Source organism: Trachurus japonicus, chromosome 16 (genome assembly GCF_045865225.1).
Source record: "Trachurus japonicus isolate A0001 chromosome 16, Traja_1.0".
NCBI lineage: Eukaryota > Metazoa > Chordata > Actinopteri > Carangiformes > Carangidae > Trachurus > Trachurus japonicus.
The window spans coordinates 7,054,602-7,081,389 of NC_140922.1; the positions used below are offsets into that span (position 1 = coordinate 7,054,602).

General features: G+C 43.8%; 1 protein-coding gene across 25 annotated transcripts in view; it reads left to right on the forward strand.

Moving 5' to 3' along the window:
• syngap1b (synaptic Ras GTPase activating protein 1b) overlaps positions 1 to 26,788 on the forward strand; it is a 154,581-nt gene that overhangs the window by 82,449 nt on the left and 45,344 nt on the right. For 22 of the 25 annotated variants that reach the window (XM_085803589.1, XM_085803590.1, XM_085803591.1 and 19 more), the window contains exon 4: positions 24,122 to 24,213. In XM_085803589.1, the coding sequence (XP_085659715.1) occupies positions 24,122 to 24,213 (92 nt within the window). Of the gene's footprint in view, positions 1 to 3,420; positions 5,665 to 24,121; positions 24,214 to 26,788 lie in introns of those variants that run through there. The other 3 variants (XM_085803609.1, XM_085803612.1, XM_085803614.1) reach the window with 2 other exon arrangements.

A 26,788-nucleotide genomic window follows, 5' to 3' on the forward strand; every position in this document is an offset into this window, starting at 1 on the left:
TCGTCATGTAATCGATCAGAGCCACTGCTTCTGGCCAGATGAAGGTTAAAGAGAAGAAAAGGTAGCTAATGTGAACACGCCAGCCCCTCCCACACCGGACTGCTCTACACCTCATCATCCTGCCTTGGCATGAGGCCCAGCCAGGTGGCAGTGTGCATGTCTAGTCCTATCCTCCTTGTTCAACCATCCATCATCCAGTCACAAAATACAAGACTTTCTCTGTGGCGCTTCTTACAATGCAACACTCAGGGCCCCCCCTCCCCTCCCCGTGCCTTCCCCTCCCATCTCTTCATTTTCTCCTCCAGCTCTTCAGGGGTCTGGCTGTCACAGTGTTTCCTGTTACAACTCTTCTGGTTCCTTCCACTGCTGTCAGCCCGAACCTCCCGTTATCTGTCCATCTCAAACATGGATCGTCACACAAGCTGGCGTCTGCTCTGTAGTGGTTCCATTGGACTTGGAGATGATGGCGCTTGGTTAAGGGTTGTACTGACAGGGAGGAGCCGAGGGAGGTCTGGTAGACACGACAGTGTGAGATCGTTTCTTCCACAAGTCATATGACCTGTGGTGAAAGCAGCGGTTCCCTGGGCTCTAGGTTGTTAGTAGAAAACGAATGGGGTTTTAAATAGACTATCTGCAGCTTTTGTGTTTTTTCCCCTAATGAAACAAACTAAATAATCCAAGAAATTAGAATAGAAATCATGGCATTCATTAAAATGAACATCATAGAATATATGAGCATAACATGAGGATAATACGGTGAAAAAAGAGTTTCAAACGAGCAAGAGACCAAAGCGATCTTTCACCAAACATTAAATGTCAATGTCCTCAAAGCTGTTGTGACTCAGTTAAATCCTGCTGTCACTGATTTCCTTTGGTCTAAATGGTGTAAAAAAAAAAAAAGAAGAGAGCACCGTGCAGCTCTGATACTGCAGGGGCAAATGGACTCACAGTGTGTACAAGAGAACCCTATTAACAAGATAGGAAACCTTTGGACGCTGTCATAATCTAATTCCTAATTGAATCTCAGGTTTGAGTGCAGGGTCGGGGTCAGCCCAGCTCATATAGTTTCAGCTCTAAGACTTTTTACCTCTGCAAATCCCTGTTTATAGGTTTTCTTTCAATAAAAAGCTCAGCGACCCACACTGAGGTCTCCTGGATCATTTAGACACAATACAAGTCACGACTCCAGAAAGTCACCGTTCCTGGCCAAAAAATGATTTATGTCCACAGTTTTGTGCCTTTAGACTTATTATTAAAGAACCACACATTTTTCAAACACAGTTCCTCTTCATTTATACGGATGATTCATACCCGACTAAGCCTCGAAAGCGCCACACCGCCAGTCACCTCAAATTGTCTACATGCGAAAATAAGAGGGACTTTTTTATTTCCAGATCCTGGGGGGCACAACAGGGACTTTCAAGCAACGCTTACATGCATAATTGCAAATGTTGGCAGCTTCAACATTTCACATGAGATTGTCAATTGCAAACAGCAGCTTATCTAGGGGACGTGAGTTTGGTGTTTGCTTGGATTAGGGAGATGTGTCAAAATTAACACGGGAGGAAACCGTCTCATGTTGCAAAAATCGCAATTTGCATGTTTCAGATACGGTGAAACAGACCCCCTGGATGCCCAAAATAATTCCTTCCACTTTTAGTATACACTGTGCCTCACTCAAGAACACCTCAGCTGGATGGAAGTCTGAAGGACAGCCTCTCCACAAAGGGATTGAATGAAGTATTGTGAGCCAGGCTTGAACCCACAACCTCAAAGTCTCACACTGCACTGTTTGAGCATGCACGCTGAGAACTACAACAGTAGAACATGATATGATTAATGCATTATGGGACAGGTTGACTGTCTGGATTGCTTACTTATGGATTACATGAGTAGGAATTTGTGCATGGGCTGGAGCCGTATAAGCTTCCAAATTAAATGTTGGTTTTAAGCAGATTGCACATGTAGCGACTGAGAAGTGCTAGAAAAGGGAGAGGAGGCTGCAGAGACTCACATAGCAACGCAGCACACGAAGGAGAAGAAGAAGAGGCGACGGATGAAAGGAGAGGACAGAGGGAACAGGCGGAGGAGAGGAAAAGATTACTACCATAGTACATCAGGCTTAGCTTCACATCCTTAATGGTAACCATGGAAATAATTATAGGGCAGACAGACAGACTGCGTTACAGAGAGAGAAAGAGAGGGAGAGAGAGCGCTACAGAGAAAGAGGGAGACGAAAAGACAAGGGGAGAGGAGCAGAGAAAGGAAACTGTGGGGGGTAAAGTAGCTGAAATGTTTGTTGGAATCCCTGAACCCCGTCTCTGCAGCTGCGACGGGCTGCGAAGTGTTTGAAGACGGCAGGAGCAGAGACGTGGCAAAAGGCTAAACCAACACCGAGTCTGTTTAACCAGGTTGTTACACAGCATCTGCAGAGTGGAGTTTAGCATCTTTTCAGCTAGAGATACATTTCCTATAGGACATCTGAGGTGGGGGTGGTGTGTGTGTGTGTGTGTGTGTGTGTGTGTGTGTGTGTGTGTGTGTAGGCATGAATGAAGATCTCCTCCACCTACACACTTCCCACTTTGTATCTTAGCAGCAATATGGGACTTTGGTGAGGACAGCAACAGTATAGTGTCATAATACAACAATGGTTGCAAAAAAAGAAGCAAAAAAAAAAGAAAAGTTGCTTCAAAACTCACAGTTGTCATGGAAACAGATCTGAGATACCCTTTACCCCTCTGGAAGTGCTGATTGCTTGTCATTGCTGAAAGCCCAATCAATGGTGATGTTGTAAAGATACTGAAATTAAAAAAGTGCCCGATGTGGCTTCAGCCTAGAGTCAGACGCAGCATCCAAACCTGAGACAGATGTACATGTCCTCTAACTGGATGGATCAGCTGGCTGCTGCTTGTTCCATGTGTGGCTTTCTGTGCGGGTTGTCTCTGTGAGCTCATGAGAAATGAGCAGCTTTTGGTTTCAGTAGAACTGCTGCACATTGTAATTTTTTTTTCTTTCTTAATTTTGGTCGGTCATGGTTTTGCCTGTGGGTGTGTAACAGCATGCAAGGGCAGGTGGTCCACTGTGCTGCTCCGTGGAGACACTCTACTGTATACCGTGTGAGTAATAACATGCATGCATGCTTCCCACACGTTTGCCCCTGGCTCTGAACTTCACAGTGCTGCGCGTGCATGCGTGCGTGTCAGCAGAAGGTGAAAGGGAAATAGGAAAAAAAAAAGGAGAGGAAGAGAGGAGGATAGAGAGAGATCAGGGGCTTAAAACCTCTCCAGGTCCCGGTAGGGATCCAGCCAGCCCCACCCCGTTTAAACATCTCTCTCCCTTCCACACTCACTCTCATCTCTCTCTCTCTCTCTCTCTCTCTCTCTCTCTCTCTCTCTCTCTCTCATCTCTCTATCTCTCTGTACTACTGGAAACACAGAGAGATAGAGGGAGAGAGAGAGAGACTGAAGCGCAGGGCATCAGTGCACTGCTGCTGCCTCCTGAAACTGTGCTGCCGTCCACCTGTGCAGGATCATTTCCGTCCAAGCAGCAGACAGGAGACACTCAGCATCCATCGCTTGCCAGGCGGATTACTTAAAGGATGAACCGCCGGCTGTGGCGAGGAGGGAAGAGGATGGACTAAGTTGCCTTTATCGCCTCGTATTTTCTTCTTCTTCTTCTTCATCTTCATCTTCTGTGTTAGTGCTGCCTGTCAGCCGCTGGCACGCGTTCAGCTAGTAGGCATTGCAGTTTCCAGGCTACTTTATTCTGCGGCGCTGTTTGTTTCACCGCCTTACTTGGTTTCCTCTCTGTGTGGTTGTTGGTCTCCGTCCACACACAAACACACACACATTGGACATTCCGTGGTGATTTCTCCTGCCTGCCCCGCTGGAGGGTCCGAGCTCAGGGAGAAGGCGCAGCTTGAGAGCGGAGCGGAGCGGAGCGCACACACACAGAGACCCTATATTGCGCACCGCAATTCACGCACACATGGGCACGTACGCGCACGCTCACTTGCACGTGCACACACATGGATGCACGTTCAAGGCACTTCCCCTCGGCGTGCACACTTAGCTTTTGATTTCAAATCAGACACCAGAGTTTTCCTCCAGAGTCCAGATCAGCGACGCGTCGTTCACCTTTTCACTCGGCAAGTTCATTGTTTTTTGACATGCACGAGGCGGACGTCCACTAAGGAAACCAGTGCAGAAAACATTCCCATCTAAAAGATGAGAGAAATTGGCCTCAGCGGATCTTCCGTCGGTCACCGGAATTGCGAGTGCAGGGTCGGGGCGGAGGGCAGCGCCAGCGGGGAGAGAGGACAGGGAGAGGCCGGGGAGGAGGAGCTCTCAGCCGGACTGCCTGCCGCGGAACAGCCGCTGCTGCCGGTGCCCAACAAGCAGGCTGCTGCTGCCCTGGGGAGGCGGGGGGAGGATGAACAGTGCCTCAGTGTGAAATTATAACACTCAGCTGGCTTTGGGAGTGTTTGTTTTTCTGTCGTTTTACCTCTCACTAATTAGTCTGAAGATGCGAGATAACGAACACTGGCCTACTTAATAACTGTCATCCTGTACTCGCGTCACTGTGGCACTTTTGGGTCACCTCAAAGGTAAATGAAGCACTTTGGAGAATTAAAGGCCTGAAGTTGCGAATTTACCTGAGCAGGACCCTCGGAGAGGAAGCCCTCCCACCCACAGGCCACTTACACCAGTTTAACTTTGTGCAGTAATGATCTTTCTTAATAGCCTGACGTGTTTGTAGTTGATAAGTTGATAAGATTTATCCAAGGAAATAATATCAATAATATTCCTGTAATCTTTATATAGGGAGTTCTAGTGTGTGTGTGGTGCTCTGTAGTGAGTTAATGGTCACCATATTGCACTTGATGGTATTTTTTATCCCTTAAATATACTTGACTATTTCTTTAGAATATTATATATAAATAAATAGTTTATAGTTTTTTGTGATATTTGTATAGTATTGTACTTAAATTTCTAATAAGATCACTATAGTTCTTTTTCTATTCACTAAGACATATCTAGAAACCTTGAAGGAGGCCTGTTTCCAGGAGCCTTTGGAAATGGAGGCAGATGATTTATCATTTATTCATATACCTATTTGTCTATGAAATATTTAAAGGTTGTGAATTGATTTAAGGCCAATATTCATCTATTTGCAACATGGAAGTGTTTTGCTCTATTAGGCTTGGTATATTGGTCTTCTGTAGTGGAATCGATTCCACTGGCTTTGCTTTAGTGTGTGTCTGATTTGAGTGCTGACTATTTGAGCAATACGTCCCTGTCTGGAACTCAAACACGGCCTTATAAACCCACCAGAGGATGGTCATCTGCTTGTCAGACAGTCAGACAAACAAACACGTGTGTGTGTGTCATGACACTTGTTAGCAGGTGTCCCAGCCCTTTCCGTTATTTATAGACGCAAATATCACTGTGTGATTTCTGGGAGTATCGATTCAGAACGAGCATCGATGTTCGGTGGAATGTAACACAAACTACGGAGCTGCTGCAGTTTTCAAACAGGCACCAGTGGAGTACAGTCAACGAACGCATCTCCAATCTCACCGTGGGGTCATATAGACTGTGGAAACCCAGAGACACTGTCTCTAGAAGTCTGGACACAAAGCACAACAAGCCCCACCTGATCTAGGTAGGACATATTTTCATTTGGCTTCTGTTCTCCACAAATCCATGTGAATCCAGCTCATTATATCATGTGATGCATCTCAGGTATCTGATGTGGTGATGTTATCACTGAAGTACATGTCATTATGTTCTGTAAAGCTGCAGTTTTTAATCACAAGAATGGAATCAGATGAGCGTTCATGAGCCTTTCATACCAACAGTCATGTCTTCTGAGTGGGCATATCAGTTTGAGCAATGCCTGACATCTAATTTTTGGAAATCAATGCTTCAAATGACTTTAAAGTAAAACATAAAGAGCAGGCTGTGAGGATGCTGTAAATGTAGTGCTCATCTTCACCCTGTTCGCACTCGTCTCTTGTACGATGACATCACTTTTTCTCTGTGTCTTTCTGTGGGTTTGCTGTCAAGAGCACAAATAGTCCACCGCTTCCCATCTGCTGTTTTCTCACATGCAGTGCAATACTCAGGCAAAAAAACTCTACATGGAACAGTCTTTATGTTGATCCTCTAATGCTGGACAGTCGAGTCGATAATTCTGAGCGTTAACTTTCAGACACGTGAATAGATGAATAAATAAAGGACTTAATGAGTTCTACACTGATTTTCTGCCACTTTGAACATCTCTGAGTAGGTCGGTATAGGTTGATGTGTTGATATCCTCATGTCCATGTGCTGCACTGTTTGGGGAAAAGCACATGTACAGTAAATAATGTGCAATGACAGCCATTAGCCTGTTAGATCAGATCAGACTGCACTCCTTCTCTTTGCTCTAAAAATCAAATAACTCCCAACGCGAAAAAGACAAGCTTGATCCAAAATTAGACTTTTCATTTCTTTGCGTTAAAGCTGCAGTAGGTGAGAAAGACTCCCTCTCCCCTCCTTTCATTTCCCATTGAGGCAAAAGCAATCGGCACACGCTTGATTGACAGGCTCTGGATGAAGCTCCCACTGCTCAAAAGTTTACCTCAGATGCTCAAGAATGCAACATTAAGGACGACAGCAAACGGCAGAGAAATTGCACTAGCTGAGATTCTGGCATTATCTCACTCATTTCTATCAGAATGACTTCCTTTTTTGATACAAAATGTCAGCTTATAAAAAAAAAAAAACTACCTATGACAGCTTTAGATAATAGTAGCAATAAAATCTGTTGAGCTGCAGCATCATAGAAATACTCCAAAGAATCAGCAAAAGGCAGAAAGATAACTGGCTTTTCTACCAGTGGCTTGTGGACTCTGAAATTCAGAAACGTTTTTGCCAGGCGAGTCGGTTCTGAGAACTCAAAGGATGGCCGGGAATGTTGGTTATTGGCCAACTTGGCTCGTACTGTTTCGTGTAGAGAGGAGAAAGTTGTGATCAGCAGTCAAAATGTATCATGATGCTACTGTTGGCTCCTACTTCTCTCTGAATCTGTGTCATTTTTTTTTTAACTTCTCAGTTACAGTAACAGATTTTTTGAAAGCCTCACCATCCAACTGTACATCTGACTATTTGATTTTGTGCTTTCTAGCTGTTGTGTAACATTCACACTGGAGATGATTTGACTTATTTATGTAACAGTGAGTTCATTTCTATTTTAGACCGGTCTGATATATTTTTTGGGGAAATAATTTTCAGTCAGGGCTTGCATCATATTCTGTATATCTATAGGCACTGCTGAAGTAATTTTTTCATCAAAAGAAATCAGTCACAGCTGATCAATTTTTTAAAGGCATGTGAGTAATATTGCAGTCCACCAGAGACATATTTCAAAAAGAGTGGTCAAAATTTAAACAGCAGAGCAGATGTATCTTCACTCGTAGTAGTCCTTTTTTTTTAGCTGCCTTTTTTGAGAAAATTAATTTTTATTTTCCATACACTTAAGCATTAGAAACCAAAGGCCTCCACGATTTAATGAAGTCAAACTATTACTTTGTGAGCATACAAAAGAACCACAGCTCAGAGGTGACTTACATCACTTTTTCTTCCTATATGTAATCCCTGATATCTTAAAACTTCTACAGCATGATAATGGGCTCACTCATAAGTCACCTCCCTTTGTAAGGCTTTGACATTAAGCCTATAGAAAGAAAGAAAGGGCTAACTCCCCAGAGCGCAGTTCCGAGAAAAATTAGTTTAAAGTATTATTGTTGTCCAGTCAATTGTATTGAACTTAGGAAATCTGAAAATTGGTCAAATCTTTGCTTTTGCGAGTAGTAGTCTAGCTGTGTAAAAATATTTAACTCAGACTTAACATTTTACCCTTATTTCAGAGTTACCTCTGTCTGTTTGTGCATTGAGGCAAAATATAAGATGGCCATACAACACAAGAAAGGGGTAACTCCTATTGGTTCATAATATGGTAGTAGCCTGTTGTACAGTAGGGTGTGGTGTGCATTCTATACACAGACATGATAAGGTAGCTCATGTTAAGGTGTACTCTTGTTTATGGGAGTTACTGTGAAAACCACCCTCAAATATATCCCAAATAAGATCACGTTGAGTCAGTATATTTATCCACATGATGTAGCAGACCTTTAATGTCCCAAAAGTGACAAAATCGCAGTCAGGCGCAGTAGGATCTACCGTTTGTGTCATAAACACAGGAATATCAACTCTTTACTTGCTTGAAGTGTACATTTTTTTCCACAGACAGCGTCAGATGGCTACTCAAAGATGCACCGAGAAGTTTTTTTTACTTGAAGCAAGTAAAGAGTTGATATTCCTGTGTTTATGACACAAACGGTAGCTTTTCCCACTGCACCTGAACACACCGAGCACGGCAACTGGGTCTCGCGCGAGACTCCGGGAGACTTTGAATTAGATCTAGTTTTACAAACATGTCGGCTTGCTTGAAGTAAATAAACTTCTCGGTGCATGTTTGAGTCTCCATCTGACGCTGTCTGTGGAAAAAAATTGCGGCTTTGAGGGCTGGAAACAGCCTAAACAGCGGAACTTACATCCACTCCCATTCATTGCTGCCGTGGCGACGCAGGGACAGACGCAACTACCGCAAAACAGGAGCGATTAAACTGAAAATCTTCAGATTCATTCTTTTAGACCTAAAATGATATGAAAATACACCCCTGAGTTGAATTCGCCTGGAATTGTCCTTTAAGTCTCAAGCAGAAATTATTTTTTCATGGAAAAATCCATCATGGCCTCAGAGAACCACGGCCTCGACTTGGGGTTGCTGACTCTCATCCAGCTGCTTCACACTCAGCTGAACCCCACCCCCACCCTCACCCCTCCAGCTGCAGCTTCAGACCCTGTCCATGAAAATCACAAACATGGTGGGTGACAAGGGACAACCCTGGCAAAAAACAAACACGGACTGGAAGCATGCTCCACTTCCTGCCATCAGTGTTTGGCTTGTAATCAAAGCCCCAGGCCGAGTCCTGCCATGTCAGTCACTGATTGACTTTTATGATATGACCACAGAGTTGATGATCACTCTGAGTCCAGTGCTGGACCAGTCCCAGCCTGGTCAGATGCGTACCTGCCTTCCTAGACAAATAGCCAAGTCTAGTTGCATTCGATTTATATTTCCTTGAGATATCTGAGTCCAAGAGTGTCGTACAGCAAACACCACGAGGGTTCGACAGACCATCATTTTTCTATCAATCTGACCACTGAAGTGATGTAAGAGGACCACAGCATCCCAAGGTGGTGCCCTCTACATGACCCCACTCTGAAAAGTCAAGATACACCAAACTTCTGAGAGCCGTTCTTTCTAACAACCTGCTGCCGCATAATGTTGAGGCAAACACCTCCATCTCCTGGAGTTTGGCTTCAGAGTCAGTGCTGTGTGTGTGTGTGTGTGTGGGTGTGTGTAGGTGTGTGTGAAGGTGTGTGTCTATTTGGCATTGCTTCACCTCCAACCAACAACTACAGGTATTTCCACACCAGAGAAGTGACATTGACTGTCCCTATATTGCCAGTCTAGACCAGAGATAAGTACAACTACTGTAGGTCCCCAGCCCTGCCTGCCACCTGGCTTTCATCATATCTGCTCAGATGTTTATCACCGTGTGCTGTGCCCCACTGGCTCCCTTCCCACCTCTGGCATCAGAAGATGGTGATTTTTGAGATATTTGCTGTTTCCAATTTTTTGCATTTGAGAATTTGCAGTTTTTGCAGACTGTTAGTTGTTGGTTTGACGAGAATATCAATTTGAAGATGTTACTTTGTGCTCTGGGAAGCTGTGTTGGATTTCGCCTAAATGTAAAATTGACGAATAAAACGATAATGAAAGCAATCGTTTTTCATGCACCGCCATCAAAAAGCTTTCACGTGAGGTCATACATGCATCATTCATGGACATGTGCTGTACACTGTCCAGTCGTAATCTGTTCAGATATCAGAAGAGACTGTGACAGAGAAGTCAAGATTTAGAGAGACACACTCCAGTTGATTGAAGGATTGAAACCTTGTAATTAATCAGTGTTTAACATCAGCTCTGTGCCACATCCACACACATTAGGATCTTTCTGATTGGTTTGAACGGCCCCTGCAGAGCTTCATGAGCTCAGCCAGTGACCAAGACATGTCTGGACAAATGTTTCCAAAAAAAAAATATTACCACTGAAAAATGTTCCGTGGTTGTAGCTACTGGAACAAATGAGACCCCAGCCATCCTCCCCCACCTCCCCCAGACCTCTCGCAGCACTCGTGCCTTGCTTTAGATTCTGGTCTGGAGATGACAACATATATACATGACATTATGTAATAAGAGTCCCAGAGCTGCTGCATTGAACTTGAATCACAGGAGCGACTGCCTTGCTTTTGTAGTCACAGTTCATGGATCAAAAGCAAACAGGGAGCCGACCAGCATTCTATCATAACAAAGGCAAACATACAAAAAGCCCAGAGCGTTGCAGCGCTATTAAGACACCCACTCCCTCTCCAGCCTCCATCTCTGCCTCTTATGCTCCCTCTCTCTCTCTCCCTCTCTCTCTCTCTCTCTCTCTCTCTCTCTCTCTCTCTCTCTCTCTCTCTCTCCATCCAACTCCCCCATCCTCAGTGCAACTCCCCCTCTCCCTCCTTCCCTCCCTCTGCCATTACCACTCCCCCAGATGCATTTCCTCCATTTCCCTCTCTTATTTTTTCCCTCCATCCAGATCTCTCTCTTTTTCTGTCATCCTGACTTCACTCTGTACAGTCTTGCTCTTTCGCTGTCCCTCATACTCCTACGCAAACACTTACCCGCCACCCCCCCCCCCACACACACTTCTTCCACACACACACACACACACACACACACACACACACACACCGTTCCTTTTCTGTTTTTTTAAACCAACCTCTTACTCATGTGTGTCTACATCCCTCCCTCCCACTCTTTTAACTCTGTCTCTCTCTCAGTTCTCTCAGAGGGTCTAAGCTGGAAGCGATTGCCACCCACACATTCTCTCTTCAGCTTTCAGCTTGACATCAGATTTACATTCACAATGAACAAGCGCAGCGTTTCACATGTAGCCTAGCACATGGCTACACACACAAACATGTGAACGCACCAAACTGGCTGATAACACACGTGAGCACATGTTGCCTGTTGCGTGCTGCACTGTATACCGAGTGTGAGGTGTGTAGCGTTTTGTTCTGGGTGTGTAGCTTCGTGCTGGTGTGGTGCAGAAATGACCAGTTGATGCACTGAGCAGTCGACTGCAAGATACAGAACAGGAATAGATCGTTGCAGTTCTTCTCCGTTCTGTGTGATTATAAAAATTCAACATTTTGTGAGAAATGTACTGATAATGAAATCAATCAATATTTGTGGGTTAATACCAACCATACACGTGACTGAGGTGTCGGTCAAACTCTTCATCAACACCTGGTACTAATTTGGTCAATCCACCATTAGGGCCCGACCGATTTATCGGCGAGCCGATTAAATCGGCCGATTATAGCCCATTTGAGAATAATCGGTAATCGGCCAAAACTCGCCGATTGTCGCCGATATTTTCAGAAATAAAATGCAGGGAATAAGACTTGGTTTTACTTTGAAAATGTTCCCCCATTTGAAAAGATCCCCCGACATTAGGTTATTTATTTATCCTGTAGAGGGCGCATCCAACTGCATCCACTATCCACCTCACAGCACAGCAGAGTGACTGATCTGCAGCAGCAGGACACGCTCCGCCATAGCCTTGTCACTCACACACATCACACAGCTTATTAACAACTTGATTAACTGTTAACTGTCTCAAAACCAGTGTTGCTGCTGGCTTTTTTTTTTCTTTTTTTCTTTTTTTTACACCGCGGTCGGGTTGTGAATTAATTAATTAATGCTCGTGACTCCGGCCGTGTTGGGTCCGAGATTCAACAAGCCGGTCGGGTTTTACAGTTATTACCGGCAGTACAGTAGCTACGCCCGTTTATCAATAAACACAGTGGATGAGGAGGGTGAGTGACTGAGCTCAGGCTGTGTAGACTGGGGGGCGGGGGCGGCGGCGGTGCGGGTCTCTGAATGCAGCGGGACAATCATGTCTCTGCTCCGTGACACACTGAGCGCTGTGGGACCGGGGCTCGCGGCAGCACCCGCTAACAGCGGTGATACATGCTTCCACTTCGAGATCAACAAACCAGAAACGTCTGGAACAACACTGGAAAAAGTCGCTTTTCAAAAAAAAAAAAAAAGAGAGCGAGAGAGAGAGAGAGAGAGACCGCCGTGCCGTGTAAAAACAACAACAACAACAAAAAAGTGTCACGTGTCATGACTTCCTGTATCTGGCCCTTCAAAATAAAAGCCCTATAGCCTTTCACAGTTCAGTCATTGATTTTGACTTAATTTTGACAAGACAGTACTCCAAATGTTGTTTTTTCCTGCAACCAATTGACCAATGAAAATTTGGCAGCCCTAATTTATATATTATATAATATATGTAGATATATTACTTAAAGCAGATATCAGTGGAATGTTTTTGTTAATATAAGTCCTAAATAGTCCTATTTTCCGTCAGCAATCACTTACATGAAGTATTTCAGCCTAAACACGAGTCTCTCCGTCACTCTGCTCTGCTGTAACCCGAGGAGAAAATTTTCCTTGTGGGATACAAGTGTTATCCAATGAGGAGAGAGAACGGCATGAAGGGCTGTGTGTGCAGCCAAGGGATGCGCGTGAATGTGGTGACGTAGCACGAGGACCAATTGATGCCTGACAAGGGCGGGGGCTGCTAACTCATGGTGCGTTCAAGGAAACTCGTACTTTGTGTTTTTCCTTCCTGTGAAGTCATACCAGTTCGATCTGGTACGAGTTCACGGGTCGGAAGTTACGAGTGGCCGTTATAGGGAACTTTCACAGACAACAGGACGGTAAAAACACGAGCTACGGGTTACCTGGAACGCTACCAAGTCGTAGTTGTGACTTGAAGCTGTAACTTACGGTTTCAAAAGCCTGCCTTGAACACAGCATTAGCCGAAACGGCCGTGCCGCTGTTATCTGCTTTAAATTAATAAAATTGTAAAACTTTATAAAAAATAATAATAATCGGCCGATTAATCGGTTATCGGATTTTTTTCCCCCTAATAATCGGCATCGGCATCGGCCCCAAAAAATCCATATCGGTCGGGTCCCTATCCACCATTACCTGCCTGTAGCATCACCACAGCAAGAATTCGATCTTTGTACACAAGTAGAAATATTTCACCGAGTAAATAAACTATATATAATGTGTAAATTAATTAGAGATATTGGTAGGTTCACTTTTTAACTTGGAAAACCAGGTTAACTGTTTCTCACGGACTCTAGTTTGATGCTAAGCTAAGTGCCTCCAGGCTTTAGCTTTATATTCTGTATCCAGACATAATAGTGGCTTCAATCTTTTCATCTGACTCTTACCCAAAAAAGTAAGTGAGTGTCAAATAATACGTAGAGTCATCTTCACATACAGTAGATCTGTATCTGTATGCATATGTAAATGTATGTGTCCATTATTGCATTATAACCTGGGGTCGGTCAGTGTAAACTCCACCTCTACTGCAACTCCACCTCACTCAGGTCTAGAGACATGCTTCAGACTAGGGCTGCAACTAACGATTATTTTCATTATGATTAATCTGTCGATTATTTAAACGATTAATCGATTAGTTGTTTGGTCAATAACATGTTAAAAGATGTTGAAAAATGTCAATCGGTGTTTCCCAAACCACCAGATGACGTCCTCAAATGTCTTGTTTTGTCCACAAACCAAAGAGAGACTCAGTTTGTTGCCGTAAAGGAACAAAGAAACCAGAAATATTCACATTTAAGAAGCTGAAATCAGAGAATTTTGACTTTTTTTTCTTTAAAAACTACTCGAACCGACTATTCAGTGATCAAAATAGTTGACGATTAATTTAATAATCTATTATTGTGCAATTAATTGCAGCTCTACTTCAGACCACACTGCTCCTTCTACAAAGGGAAAGAATAGGTGGTATTCATTTCATGTTTGTGTGCTATCAGAGTTATCATAATTCCGTGGCTTGTTAATAATACAGTCAGGAAAGCTGTGCATTTTTAAAGGTGCCAGCATCTTGGTTTTTAATAAAACATGAGTGCCTGAAAACCAAACATGTATGAATCCCTAATGTTGGACACAATCTTCGTCTTTATAAAATTCAACTCAAATTTACTTTTACTAATTTTGTCAATGCTAAGTATATTTTTTGCCTCTTACATAATTTCCTAAATAATCACACAATTTCCTAAATTGTCAGTTAGTCATCCCTAACATGGGAATCCTTCCAACGTGAACGTAGCTTCATTCAGCAGCACGGCTTTGTCGTTTGATGACGAGCTTGTGTATGAATCCGCTCCATCACTCACTCATTCACTTTTACCTACAGTAAATAGTAAACTGAAATTGTGAACGCGCATGTATCCTCATTATCTGCGGTGGACAGCTGCACAATGTGATGCTTTGCGCTGTGAGACTGTTATCTAGAAGTCATGCACATGCTGTAATCATGAATTTTTTACCTTCAGTGTGACCCCAGCCAGACTGAATCCACAACCTCCCGCGACAGGACGGGGCCTCAGCCTGGCTGCATCTTTCAAGTCTGTTTTTCAAGCCTTTACATCATCTCTAAACAAAAGTTACGTAATTGGATTTTAAAATAGGTACAAGAAATGAATCCAAACAGATCTCCAGATGTCTTCACGCTTTCTGTTTCAATGCTGCTCCATAATCACACTCATTAGTACATTGTGTCAGTCATCAGCAGTGATCCCAAGACTAATGAAGCTTTTAAATGATTTACTGTGATCCATCGAGTGCCTTCGTGGCTGCTGAACACATTCCTTGGTGTTTTGGAGTTTGTGTGTTTGTGTGTGTGTGTGTGTGTGTGTGTGTGTGTGTGTGTGCACCGCTGCAGCCCATACAATAGCGCACAAATTCCCAATCGCCTCCCCACTCTGAGCTTTTGTTGTATGGTGTTGTGTATTTTTTGAAGCTAAAACGTAAGGTACTTCAGCAAAAATAAATAAATAAATGTTGCCACGGCAACGGAACACAGAGCCTGCACTGGGATCAAACACAGAGAGAGAGAGTGAGGAATAGATTTAAACGGACCTATCCAGACTTTTTCGTTTCCAGACCGATGCTTTTGTTAACACTTTGATAAAAGGAATGCTTAATGACTTCGATTAATTTAGACGGCCACGAAAGTGAGAGCACACGTGTTAAAAAGAAAAGACAATGAGCACCCCTCCTCTCTTGGTTTGAATTTGTCCTAGCTCAATACCAGCAGCTGACCCCACCCGTCTCACGTCTTCCTGTAAAGACCTTGGATCGGGTGATGCTGATTCTGAATGAGTCTTTGCTCACACTGCCACCCACACTTCTCCGCTCTGTGCATGTTAAGTAAAAAAGGGGGCAGGTACAGTGTAGTATGTTTTAGAACTGAATTTTGGTCTGTATTCAAGTTGAAGAGTACATTTTCCAAAATGAGAAATCTGCTCTCGGTGCCTATACTCGTACCAAATAACAGATAATGCAGCATGTGGAGCTAATCCAGGTGCATGGTTAAAAAATATATATATATATAGCAGATATCCAAACAATGAGTTCTTGGCTCAGATCTTTGTCTCATTTTGTGCTTTGTGCAAGTCACTGTCCCTTCTATTTCTAATAATATTTTAAGGACAAAAACTGATGAGGAGAAGTTAATGGCAAGGTCCCAGACAGTTTGTTGTGACTGAAGCCACTCACTCTCTGAAGTATTTTATTGTTGAAGAGAAAATGTCAGCAGGTGAGGCCATCAGAGATAATTCAATGTGACGGTCAACCCAGGGGCTGAGTGTTGTCACTTCAACCGTCAAGAATGAGATAATGATAATTTGGGAAGAAGCTGTTGTATTTTGACTGCGTTTTTTGACATTTTGGTCAATGTTGGTAGGTTTATGCCTGCCACACACATAAAGATAATCGGGCTGATTTTGCCCCGATTTTCCCCCTTCCGACCACGGACAGACACCGCCCGATTATCTTAAGGTCTTAAGATTATCTTATAAGATTCTCTTGTAGTGTGTGGTGTGTTAAGAGTCAAAATTCCCCCGACAATCGGCTCGGAAAACGTTCGGCGCCGATAATCGTAAGTATTAAACATGTTCAATATTTACGATTATCGGGGCCGACTTCGGTGGCCGTTTCAATCAAAAGTCATCTTGTGTGTGGGAAGCCGGTGTTGTGCGGAGAAGCGCCTGCTTGCCGAGCTCTGCATGCTGCTCGTGGCAACAAGCCACTTCTCCGCACAGGACCGGCAACCTCACAGAGAGCCACAGTGCAGCCCTGGCATTACATGAGGTTCACACAGACATTCACGCATACACAGGAGGTTTCCTGATAGCCGATAGCAAAGACAGTAGCGCTCGTAGCCGGCCACAGCCGGCAATACAGCAGCCATGTTTAAACGATCATGTGACCGCCGCTCACAGCCCGTCATGTGACAGCGCACGGCTCCCTATTGGACAGCCGCTTGACTGCTCGGCGTCCGGAGCCACAGACACACAGACACACACAGATGGGATCGTTGTAAAGGCTGAAGTGTCCCGCTTTCATTAAAAAAAAAATTACGTCTCTCTTATTGTCCATTCCGGAAATAGACCCGAAAGAGTAGCTACAACGACACCCCTGGTATCGCTGCTGATGCCGGATTGTTTTCTGACCAGAGGGTCAAGATTCTGAAAAATCTCAATGTGTGTGGTGTGTTGTGTTTGGAATATCGCAGGACACCACACACAATAGATCATTTCTATGTTTATAAACATTGATGACGTATGTTGTGGGCGGGGCTTCACTGGTGGCAGAACGTGACAGCTGATCTGGTGTCAACAGTGGAAAGCCGCATCAAGAGCGATCAAATCAGAGGAAGATGGATCATACAGAGGCCTTCTCTGATTATTTTAATGTTTTGTCAACAGAAAACAGGTTGTCATACCTGAGTAGGCTAAGTTAACGATTAGCAACGGAGTGTGTTGTGTGTTACGGACCGACGTAGGCTACTGCCTAGGGACACAAAACGCTGCGTGGGCGATCATCAACAAGTCCATCAACTACGGTATGACAGCAAACTGTAGCCTACTTGTATGGCTGTATATTACAGTTTACGGATCCATGTCTGTTATTTCTGTATTAGTCAGACCGTTGTTAGGCTATATATCACAGACCGTTGCTAGGGACACCGCTCATGACCCGATGTGTGTAAAAATGAATGAATGTCAAAATAAATGAAGAGGGTGAACGTGTACACGTGTTAACGTTTACACTGAATGAAACAGTAAATTTTTAATAAAAATCCCTAAACGATGCACGCAATATCTACATATAATTTATACACTGACTGATAAGAGTATTTTTTCCGTCGAAAAAAGTTGTAAAGGACGGGTCGTCTTATATTCGGGGTCTAGGTATTGTAGCCTACATGTGCAAATCAGCGGGTGACACCAAACAACGTCTGCCCAAGCAAGTCAGAGCTTTTCTTTCTCTCACACTCACACACCAGTGACCTAGAGATGCAGCCGCATCTGAGGGGACGCGCGTGTGTTGCCGCTTCTCCACTACACAGTTCCAGCTCGGCTCTACTCGACTCGGTTTAGGTCCTAGTTTAAATCACAGCTGAGTTCTTTATAGTTCCTCCTCAGCAGTCGTTGTCTCACCCCAATTTCCACCGGGTCCGTCAGCGCGGCGGTCACCGCTGATCACTCCTCTAATCAGCATTTCATCGGTCTCGCCGCGGCACGACTCTCTTTTTTCTCTCCTTTCGTCAGCTCCAAACTCACTGTTCTGCACCGCGATTACGAAAATTAAATAAAATCCACCCTCTAATGTGGCTCATCATCACAGCTTAGGGTCGTGCTGCAGCCAAGCAGCTGCGCTGCTTTTTAAAGTTGAGCTGTATCAGGACCTATGGTCAGGACGTGTATTTGTTGCTTACTTCCGGTATTTTTCTGCCACCAGTACGTCACTGTGACGTCGATGCCGAAGTGGTCTATACGATCAAAACTGTTCAATCACAGATTTTTTATCTTCATGTGTGGGGTCTCTCACAGATAATAAATCGGTTGAGATTTATAAAATCTTTATGTGTGTGGCAGGCTTTAAGCAGTACTGAGTGAAGAGTATTGGCACAAGCCTAATATGTGTTTGTTCCTGCTTGAAAATGTTAACTCTTAATCCTTTATTTTAACAAAATAAAATGAATTAGACGTCAATTTATAACCTTTTTGTGGGTCTTTCAACATCATCTCACAGTCTAAGCTTAATGTTTGAAGTTTTAGGGCTTTTGAGTGAACTGTAATAGAGCTATATTAAATGCTTACAGACACATACTGTACACACACGCACACACATTTATATCACTTATACTTGATGATGTGATCATTAATGGTTTTTGGTTTTCTTCAGTATTTATCAACGCTAATAAGATGTATATTGTACATGGTTGCACACTTAACATTACAGTGCTGTCCACCTGTAAAGCAGCCGCTCCCCCAGCTGCTTTCAAGAGAGTGCTGAAGTTACATGTTATAAAGTCCTGCATGTTACTTCAGCACCATGGACAGCGAATGGTTTTATCAGGGTATGAGGCTGGCTTGTTACTGCCTGTGGTTGCCTTTGAGAATCAAAAATGCTGCTGGCAGTGGATGACATGTTAATAGAATATACTAATAATCCATAAAACTATTATCAGTATGAATTAATATAAACAAATATTCAATATCAAATATGACAAAAATCCTTCATCTTAGTCTCTCCTGTAGTAGAAGTATTGAGATAACAGTAGAACGTAGGTTGTCACGTCATCCCATCAACCATCCCTGGTTAAGATACAAAGAGCTTAGAGTCTCTGATCATCACCTGTGACATTATGGGAATGTGATATATTCACATCAAAGAAATAAAAAGTTTGCGTTCTGGTCATAGTTCAGCTCTCTAACTCGAGTGCATGTGCGACCAACAGCGCTGTCAGGACAGGAAGTGAGACTAGCATGCGGTTCAGCAGTTGCGTAGTTGACTTTGCTAACATTCAGCATCATTACTGAGAGAGTCAGAGCAATTAAAAGCAATGAGTCATGCTGCTCTGCATCACACGTCCCCTCCATCACCCCACTATGTCCTCCATACAACTAATCTTACAGTTTGTAGCGTTGGAGAAGCTTGCTGTTATCCTGCATAATGATAGTGACATAATGATGTGGACGTTGATGGAGCTAAAAGACAACGCCCAACTTGGTGTCTTTTCGATCAGTAATTCAAACCATGACATCCATTGGGGAGCTTTCATCGTTAGACATACACATAAACTTCAAAATAAGCAAGTGTTTTCAGAAGTAAAGACTCAGTCCCACCCCAATGAATCCCTCCACTGGAGGATGTAATAAAACACATGCTTTCTCTGAATTTTACAACTCCGAGTTGGCACCAGAATCTCTCCCTAAAGGTTAGGATAGTACACCAGCTCACACCACTGTCTCTCCAATCCCACCATCTTGTGTGAAGCCCACAGAAGTGGCCCAAATGTCTGGTCTTCTTACTGTAAGTCCGGAGCCATTTGAATCTTCACTCATTGTTCTCTCCTTGGCACAATCTGCTCCACCAGGGGAGACTAATTAGTCAGGGGAAACCAATTCTGAGGTGGATCTTGATATCACTGTTCTGAAGCCTATTAATTGAGATGGCTGCAGTTATGATGCATACATAATGATAGAATAACCTCCAGCCATATGGGGCATCACCCAAGATAATTGCCGTCAATTAACACCTCTTGCTGAGTAGCAAAACACCTAAGACACTGTGAGCATTACTGTGAACCAGCGACAGCAGCCACATAGAAATCTCCTTAAGTTCATGAACCGAGTACCGGTACAGTATATCTCCACTCAAGAAGAACAATTACTGGAAGAGTTTAGACAATCAGTAACTTAAAATTCTTCAAATCGTAGCAGGTACCACACTCTCATTTTCATTAATTTTGTGTCAGTCATTCTTAAAAGCACAGTCTTTTTCAAATGGAAAAGTTTTCCATTATGCAATCGTCTTACAAAACCGTTTGCTAGAGATCAAAATTGAATTACTTTTCATACAATTACAATCAGCTGTCAAACATGATCTGAACACCTTTCATCTGAGCTGGATGTTGAGTGTTCATGCAAGAGCTCTCCCTTCTCAGATTTCATTTAGAAGACTCTGCACCAGTCACTCATCCAGCCTACAGAGTTACATCTGGTATTTTTGAAGCTCTGAGCGGGTATAGTTTGATGTCTCGGCAGAGTGACAAACACCTTCATGGTCATCTTTTTTCGTCTTGCCGTGGTTTGGAGAAAATGTTAGGATTGCAGACGGAGAGATGGGCAGGCTTGCAGCGAGAGGATTGTCATTTCGACAGGTAAATGAAAGGCAGGGGAAGGAGAGGGGCAATGAGAATAAAGGAGGAATACAGATAAAGGTACATTTGGACTATGGAGAAAATAGAAGATAGATGCCATACATGTATCTGAGAGGACAAGGGGGAGAGAGAAAATGAGGGAGAGAGAGAGATGATGGAATGAACGGAGGGAGAGGGATAAATGCACTGTTTGAATTATGTAAAATAGCTGCGTGGGAGAGAGGAGGTGTGTGTGTGTGTGTGCGTGTGTGTGTGTTAGTGTGACTGTGTGACAGAAGAGGCTGAGAGAGGGGAAGAGCAAAGAAAAGAGCAGAGATAGATAACATGATCAGCATGAAGAGTCACTGTGAGATTGGCTCAGATACTGGAAAGCAGGCGAGGTCAGCCCCCAGTCTACCACTGGACCGTTGGTGCTTCATGTGCCAAACTGAGGACCTGGTTGGAAGCTGCTGTAGAAGCACCGTAAACAACTACTTTTAATGGGAAGTAGCCAAAGCCTGCGGGAAAAGTGGCTAAATGTCGCTATGATGTAATGAGCTGATTAGCATGTTCATTGCATCATAATGTAGTATTTGCATTCTGCTTTATACAGCCCTTTATTTCTCTCACAGTATTTTAATACAGCCACATATTCCACACAAGGCTCTTCTCATTTACATGTTTTTCAGTTTCTGTTGTCAGACAATGGAGCAAGTGTGAAATAGTGACTGAAACAGTACAAGCTCTTTGTTATAGGTACAGTCTGTAGGTTTCTTCGTTGCAGTTTGTAAACACAACAACTGCCACGCCCCCTGCCCCTGACAGCAGTTGTCAGGACTGACCCATGTTCAACTGTTATTCACATTGAGCTCCACTCTCCACTTTGGCCTTCAATTTGTCACCTTTAAAGCCCCAGTATGTAACTTATTTGGCTTTTTATTAGCAAAAATCAAATATTACTTTCATAAATACGTATTTCACTGAAGTTGGATACAAATGAAAGCTTTCTCGTACCTTAGAATGAGTTGTTACAAGTCATTACCAATACATAAGTGGGCATCGCACCGAACCGAGGCTGCCATGTTGCATCGCCATTTTTTACGTTGAGTGGCAGCGTGACCGTAGGTAACCACGGAAACTCACCGGAGCTGTCGGCTCGGGGAGAAAGTTTTCCAGGTAGCGCCTGTTAAAACTGTCACCACTGTGTAGTGTGAGGAAGGACCGAGGCACTGATGTTGCATTCAGGTGCCGTCAGGAAGACGGCCGTCGGCAAACCAACCGGATGTCATTTTACTCCATGAGAGAAAGACGGTAAAACGTGGGTCAGGTAAACAATACCACATCACCATGACAACATATTGTCACGCCTGTATTGTTTTACCTCGTGCTGGCGGACCACTTGTTTACATAGACGCTTGTTTATCCTGTTACATGCAGCGTCTGTTGTCTGTCTGACGTCTGCCCGATTTCACGTGAATGCAACATCAAGAATACATTCCGACATGCAACCGCACCGCTAGATGGGGGGAATTCCTACACATTATACCTTTAAATATTTGCTACTATCACCAAGATAACGACTGGACACCAACAAGACTGGAGAAATGGCGGATACACACTGCACACACACACACACACACTGGGGGCTCTGCAGGCACAGTCACTACCACACAGCAGAAGCTCACAGGTGTTAAGCAGGATTTCTTTGGATATGTATATATTTTGTTAGAAAATCCTACAGACTCTACCTTTAACTAGCAATCACTGACTACATTCATGCACACCATGCTCCAAGTAGGCCTAATGTTCGTATTCTGATTAAGGCAATATTCTGAATATCCACAAGTTTCCAAACGTCAAAAATGGTGTAGTTCTTCTGGTGGCATTTTATGTTTACATTTCCATGGTTTCACTAGTTACTGTAGTTGAAAATAGTTGCAGTAACACATGGATCTATTAATGCTGGATTTTAACAATGGATGTCCATTTGTGTGATATCCATTGTTAAACGCCGGCGTGATGACCCATGCGTTTACCGCGACTACTGAAACCATGGAAACCTAAACATTCAATTCCACTGGAAGAGCAAAACCGGCTTACGTTTTTGACGTTCGGAAAAAGGTGGAATATTCCCGTTTACACGTGACTCAGCATTTTCTGTCCAAGCCAGAGATGAACACTAGTAGTGGCAGCAGCATCATGACGTTCTCCACAGTGGTTCCCACCACCCAAGCACGCCATAAAGTCTCTCCCTCTCCTTGAAAACGACACCTTCTCTATGAAGTAGCCACGTTTCCATTGGTTTCCACACACTGGTGTAACAGCTGTAAACCAAGGCGTGTGTTACCAAGAAGTTGTAGGAATGTAGGATGCAGTAGGAATATTTAGGGTGTATACAGGTCTGAAAACATGGGTCTGGGTACTCTGCTGGTATTTCTATGATGATTGTTTACCCTGAATACGACTGTATATTGATGAAGGTGTATTTGTGCACTACAAGACAGTGTACTAACTAAAGTATGTGAACTGACTTTACACCTTCAGTACACACTCTCCCCCATGAGAAACCAGTCGATAGCCGAGCCTCTGTGCTGATAATCAATATATTCAGATCTGGTGGCGGTTGTGGTGGTGAGAGTTCATACCTCACAGCATCTTCCACAGAAAGGGATGAAAAAAAATGGAATTCAAACCAAATCAGGTATTGATTTGTGCATATTCTGTGAGATTTATAACTCTACTCTGTGAAACATGGAGGCCTTTTGTGGTTGTTTTTTTTTCTGTCTACTGTTGGAAAAGTCTCTAAGATCACAATAGAATCAGCCTGGAGAGCGCCAGTGAAAAGACAGACTTATAGAACGGATATTTTGCTGATTTTGAAGGCGTTTGGTGGAGGGATGGAGAGAAGGAATAAAAGAGGCAGACACTTTAATTTTAGCTCAGACTTTTAATGTAAAATGTGTGTAAACAGGCCAATCAGGTCGCGCAGGCCTCCTGTGATCTGTCTTCTCGTCCTCTGACTATACATTTACACTCTCTTTGTCATCCATCAAGCGTAGGACAGGATTTTATTCCCTTACTGACCAATTCAGTGCATTAGGCAGAGACTCGCCAGCGGAAGTCAATAAGTACTTTGTTTGTTTAATGCTCACTCCTCTCTATCCGTGCATCTCTCGGTCCCACCCCACCCCCCTCCAACACGCAGACTGTTAACATTCGCCTCATCTGACGTCCAGACAGGAAATCTATCTCTTCAATAGTCTCTCGCCCACTTCGTCAAACCCCTCCCCTCCTGGGATGAAGGTGTGTTTGAGTCTATGTGCATGAGCGGCAGTAGAAGCGATGGCGGTGATTGGTAGACGGCCGTGACCCCGTATGGTTTTTATTTCTGCCTGGCTCACCTTTGACCTCTATCTCGCTCTTACATACTTTCACTCCTGTCTTTCATTCCTTCAGGCAGATTGTCAATAACAGCCTTCCCATCGCTGTTTATTCCCACAATGGCCCCGTCTTCCTCTCTCCACATCCGCTCGCTCTACCAGTGTGTTTGATCCTGTCCTCGTTTTACCCTCCGTGTTTCTCTTCCGCTGTTGTGTAATAGTGTCTTACCTGTCCACTTCTTGTCTCTCTCTCAGATCATCGCGCCCGGCGGAAGAGCATAGCCACCGGGAAGCAGCCCAGCATGGAGGTCCCTCCCACTGCCCCCCTTCAACCCTTCCGACAATCCGTGAGTAACCCTCCCTGTCCCCGGCCTCGCTCGCTACCTCCGTCCCTCTCGCTGTCCCTCCTCCCTCATCCCGCCCTGGGCCCGCCCCACACCTGTGGCCGCCGGGCCAGCGGCACCCCGCCTCACCCCTACCCCCTCTCCCTGGCCGTCTCCCCTTCCTTCGCCTTGTGCCAGCAGCAGCAGCACCAGCAGCAGCAGCTAAAGGGCTCGAAGAAAGGGCCCGGCACGCCTACCTTGCCCCACTCGCTGCCCCTCTCCCCCTCCCTGTCCTTCACCCTGCCCCACTCGCCCGCCGCCTCCTCCTACTCCCCCCCCTTCTCATACTGGGGCGGAGACTGGAGGGCTGCCGGTTCGAGTCCAGTGGCGGGAGGAACGTTTATTGCACCACTGCCCCCTGTTGAGGTATGTGACACAAACAGAGCTGAAGCAGAGACACTGGCTACGTTCACATGAGCCACAGGTATTCATACGAGCAGCTTTTGGTTACAGGTGTGAACATGTTGCCAGGGTGAAGAGGCCTGTACATGTGACAGCTCAGGTCTCTCTAGTCTGCTGTGTCTTAGAGGCCGTACCAGTGAGCTGGAAAGTCTTAGCTCCAGAACAAGAAACTCACTGTTTTTAAATGTTCGATTTTGTGTTTTATATTTTATCATCATTCTTCCTCCCTTTTAATACGATACAGTATGATACAAATTACTTTATTCATTCCCAAAGGGGAATTCATTTGTCTGTCAGCTCATTTGCAGAAGAATCAAAAAGCCTGATGGCTAAAGGTACAAGGGATCCTCTATATTTCTCCATCCTGCAGCAAAGAGAGGAGCCGTCAAAATGTATTATTTATTTTATTTTTAATGGCACCCATTGATCTCCAGTTATTTCCCAACAGTATTAATTAGTGGACTTTTAAAACGTACTTGAATTGTTTGATGAAACACATGAATCTGCATGAATGTCTGTCAGAGTTACCTCATTGTGTTGTGTGGTAATGCAGTATGAGTGCAGACTTATTTTAATATGCTGCTCTGTTAATTTGTTTGTTTGTACAATTTAAGTGTCATCATAAAGGACATAGAATAATAGAACTGCATGAATATGCACAGGGGACGAGGGAGGCTAATTCTCTGCAACACACACACACACACACACACACACACACACACCATCACAAAAAAACAAACCTCAAATTTAATCAAGTTTAAGCATCAACATCAAGCAGACAACACAAAACAGAGCACAACCAGAGCAGAAAAAAAGAAAAAAAAAACATAAAATGAAATACAGAAAGACAAATGTGAAGAATGTTAAATACCCACTTTTAAGGTTGTAGAGTTTTTATTATTTCATGATTTACAGTGTGCTATATACACACTACTGTATATACCGGCCAAAAACAAAAAGACTTGGAAACTTCAGAAGCCAGATGAGCCATTAGAGTGAGCTTCAATTTGATTTGGTCAAAGTTTTTTCATCATTTTTTCATAGTGGCTGAGATGAGTGTTTCTGTATCAATATTTCAGGTTGTCTGATCAAATAGGATGAAGCAGCCTGAAGCAGGAGGCCAGTGTGTCCCAGTGTAAATGCAGACCGCAGACAGCCCCTCGCAATGCACACTATCATAACTTTGTAATTTCCTCACTGCCAGTCACCTGACACATTACGAAAGAAACAGACATTTTGAGAAAGAGTCCCAAGACTGCAGCCAGTCATGTCAGAGTCGTAGCTGTGAGCTCTGATGTTCTCTGCTAACGGGAGAGTTTTGATCTTTCAGGCTATGTCTGCTCCCAGGCAAAAGAAGTGTGACTTTAAAACAGCACCGAGCCTGAGGGGAAAAAAAGCACGTGGACCAACTTGTGGAATAAACGTCTCTGTTGTTCCATAAACCTCACAAGTGCAGTAAAACACCAGAAACAAGCCAATCAGACACACAACTACAGAGAGGACCCGAGCACACAGCTGCATGAAAAAGGCCGTGACACGTGCAACAGTTAGGAGTTAGTTGTTGATCAGTCGGGTGGAGGAAATGTTTAATTGAGTGGTGAAATCTGAAAATACTTGATCACAAACAAAAGTCTTCTATTGAAATTGTCACTGAAATGAGGATATTGTGAGAAAAAATGTCTTGAAGTAGGATAAAATATAAGACAACATTTTAAAAAAAAAATCCAGTTTACCTTCCCATGCTTCAAGGTTAAGCCCTCAGATGTCTCGTTTTGTCTGACCAACAAACAAATTGTCAAAGATTTTCAATTTACCTTAATGAATGGTGAAGAAAATCTCTAAAATCCCCACATTCGAGAAGCTGAAACCAGCAAATGTTGATAGATTAATGTATGAAATGCAGCTTACTGTTGGAGTCTGTAACATAAATGGATACCAAAGTACAAATTATGGTCTTCTAAACTAAAGTATAGTGGATAAAAAGAAAATGACATAATATGATTATATGAAATACTCAATTGAAGTACCGTATACGTATATACCTCAACAAATGTGCATCGGTAATTCCACCACTGCGGCTCAGACGACGACGCTACAATAAACTCACCTTCCATGACACTACACCACTGCTCATTTG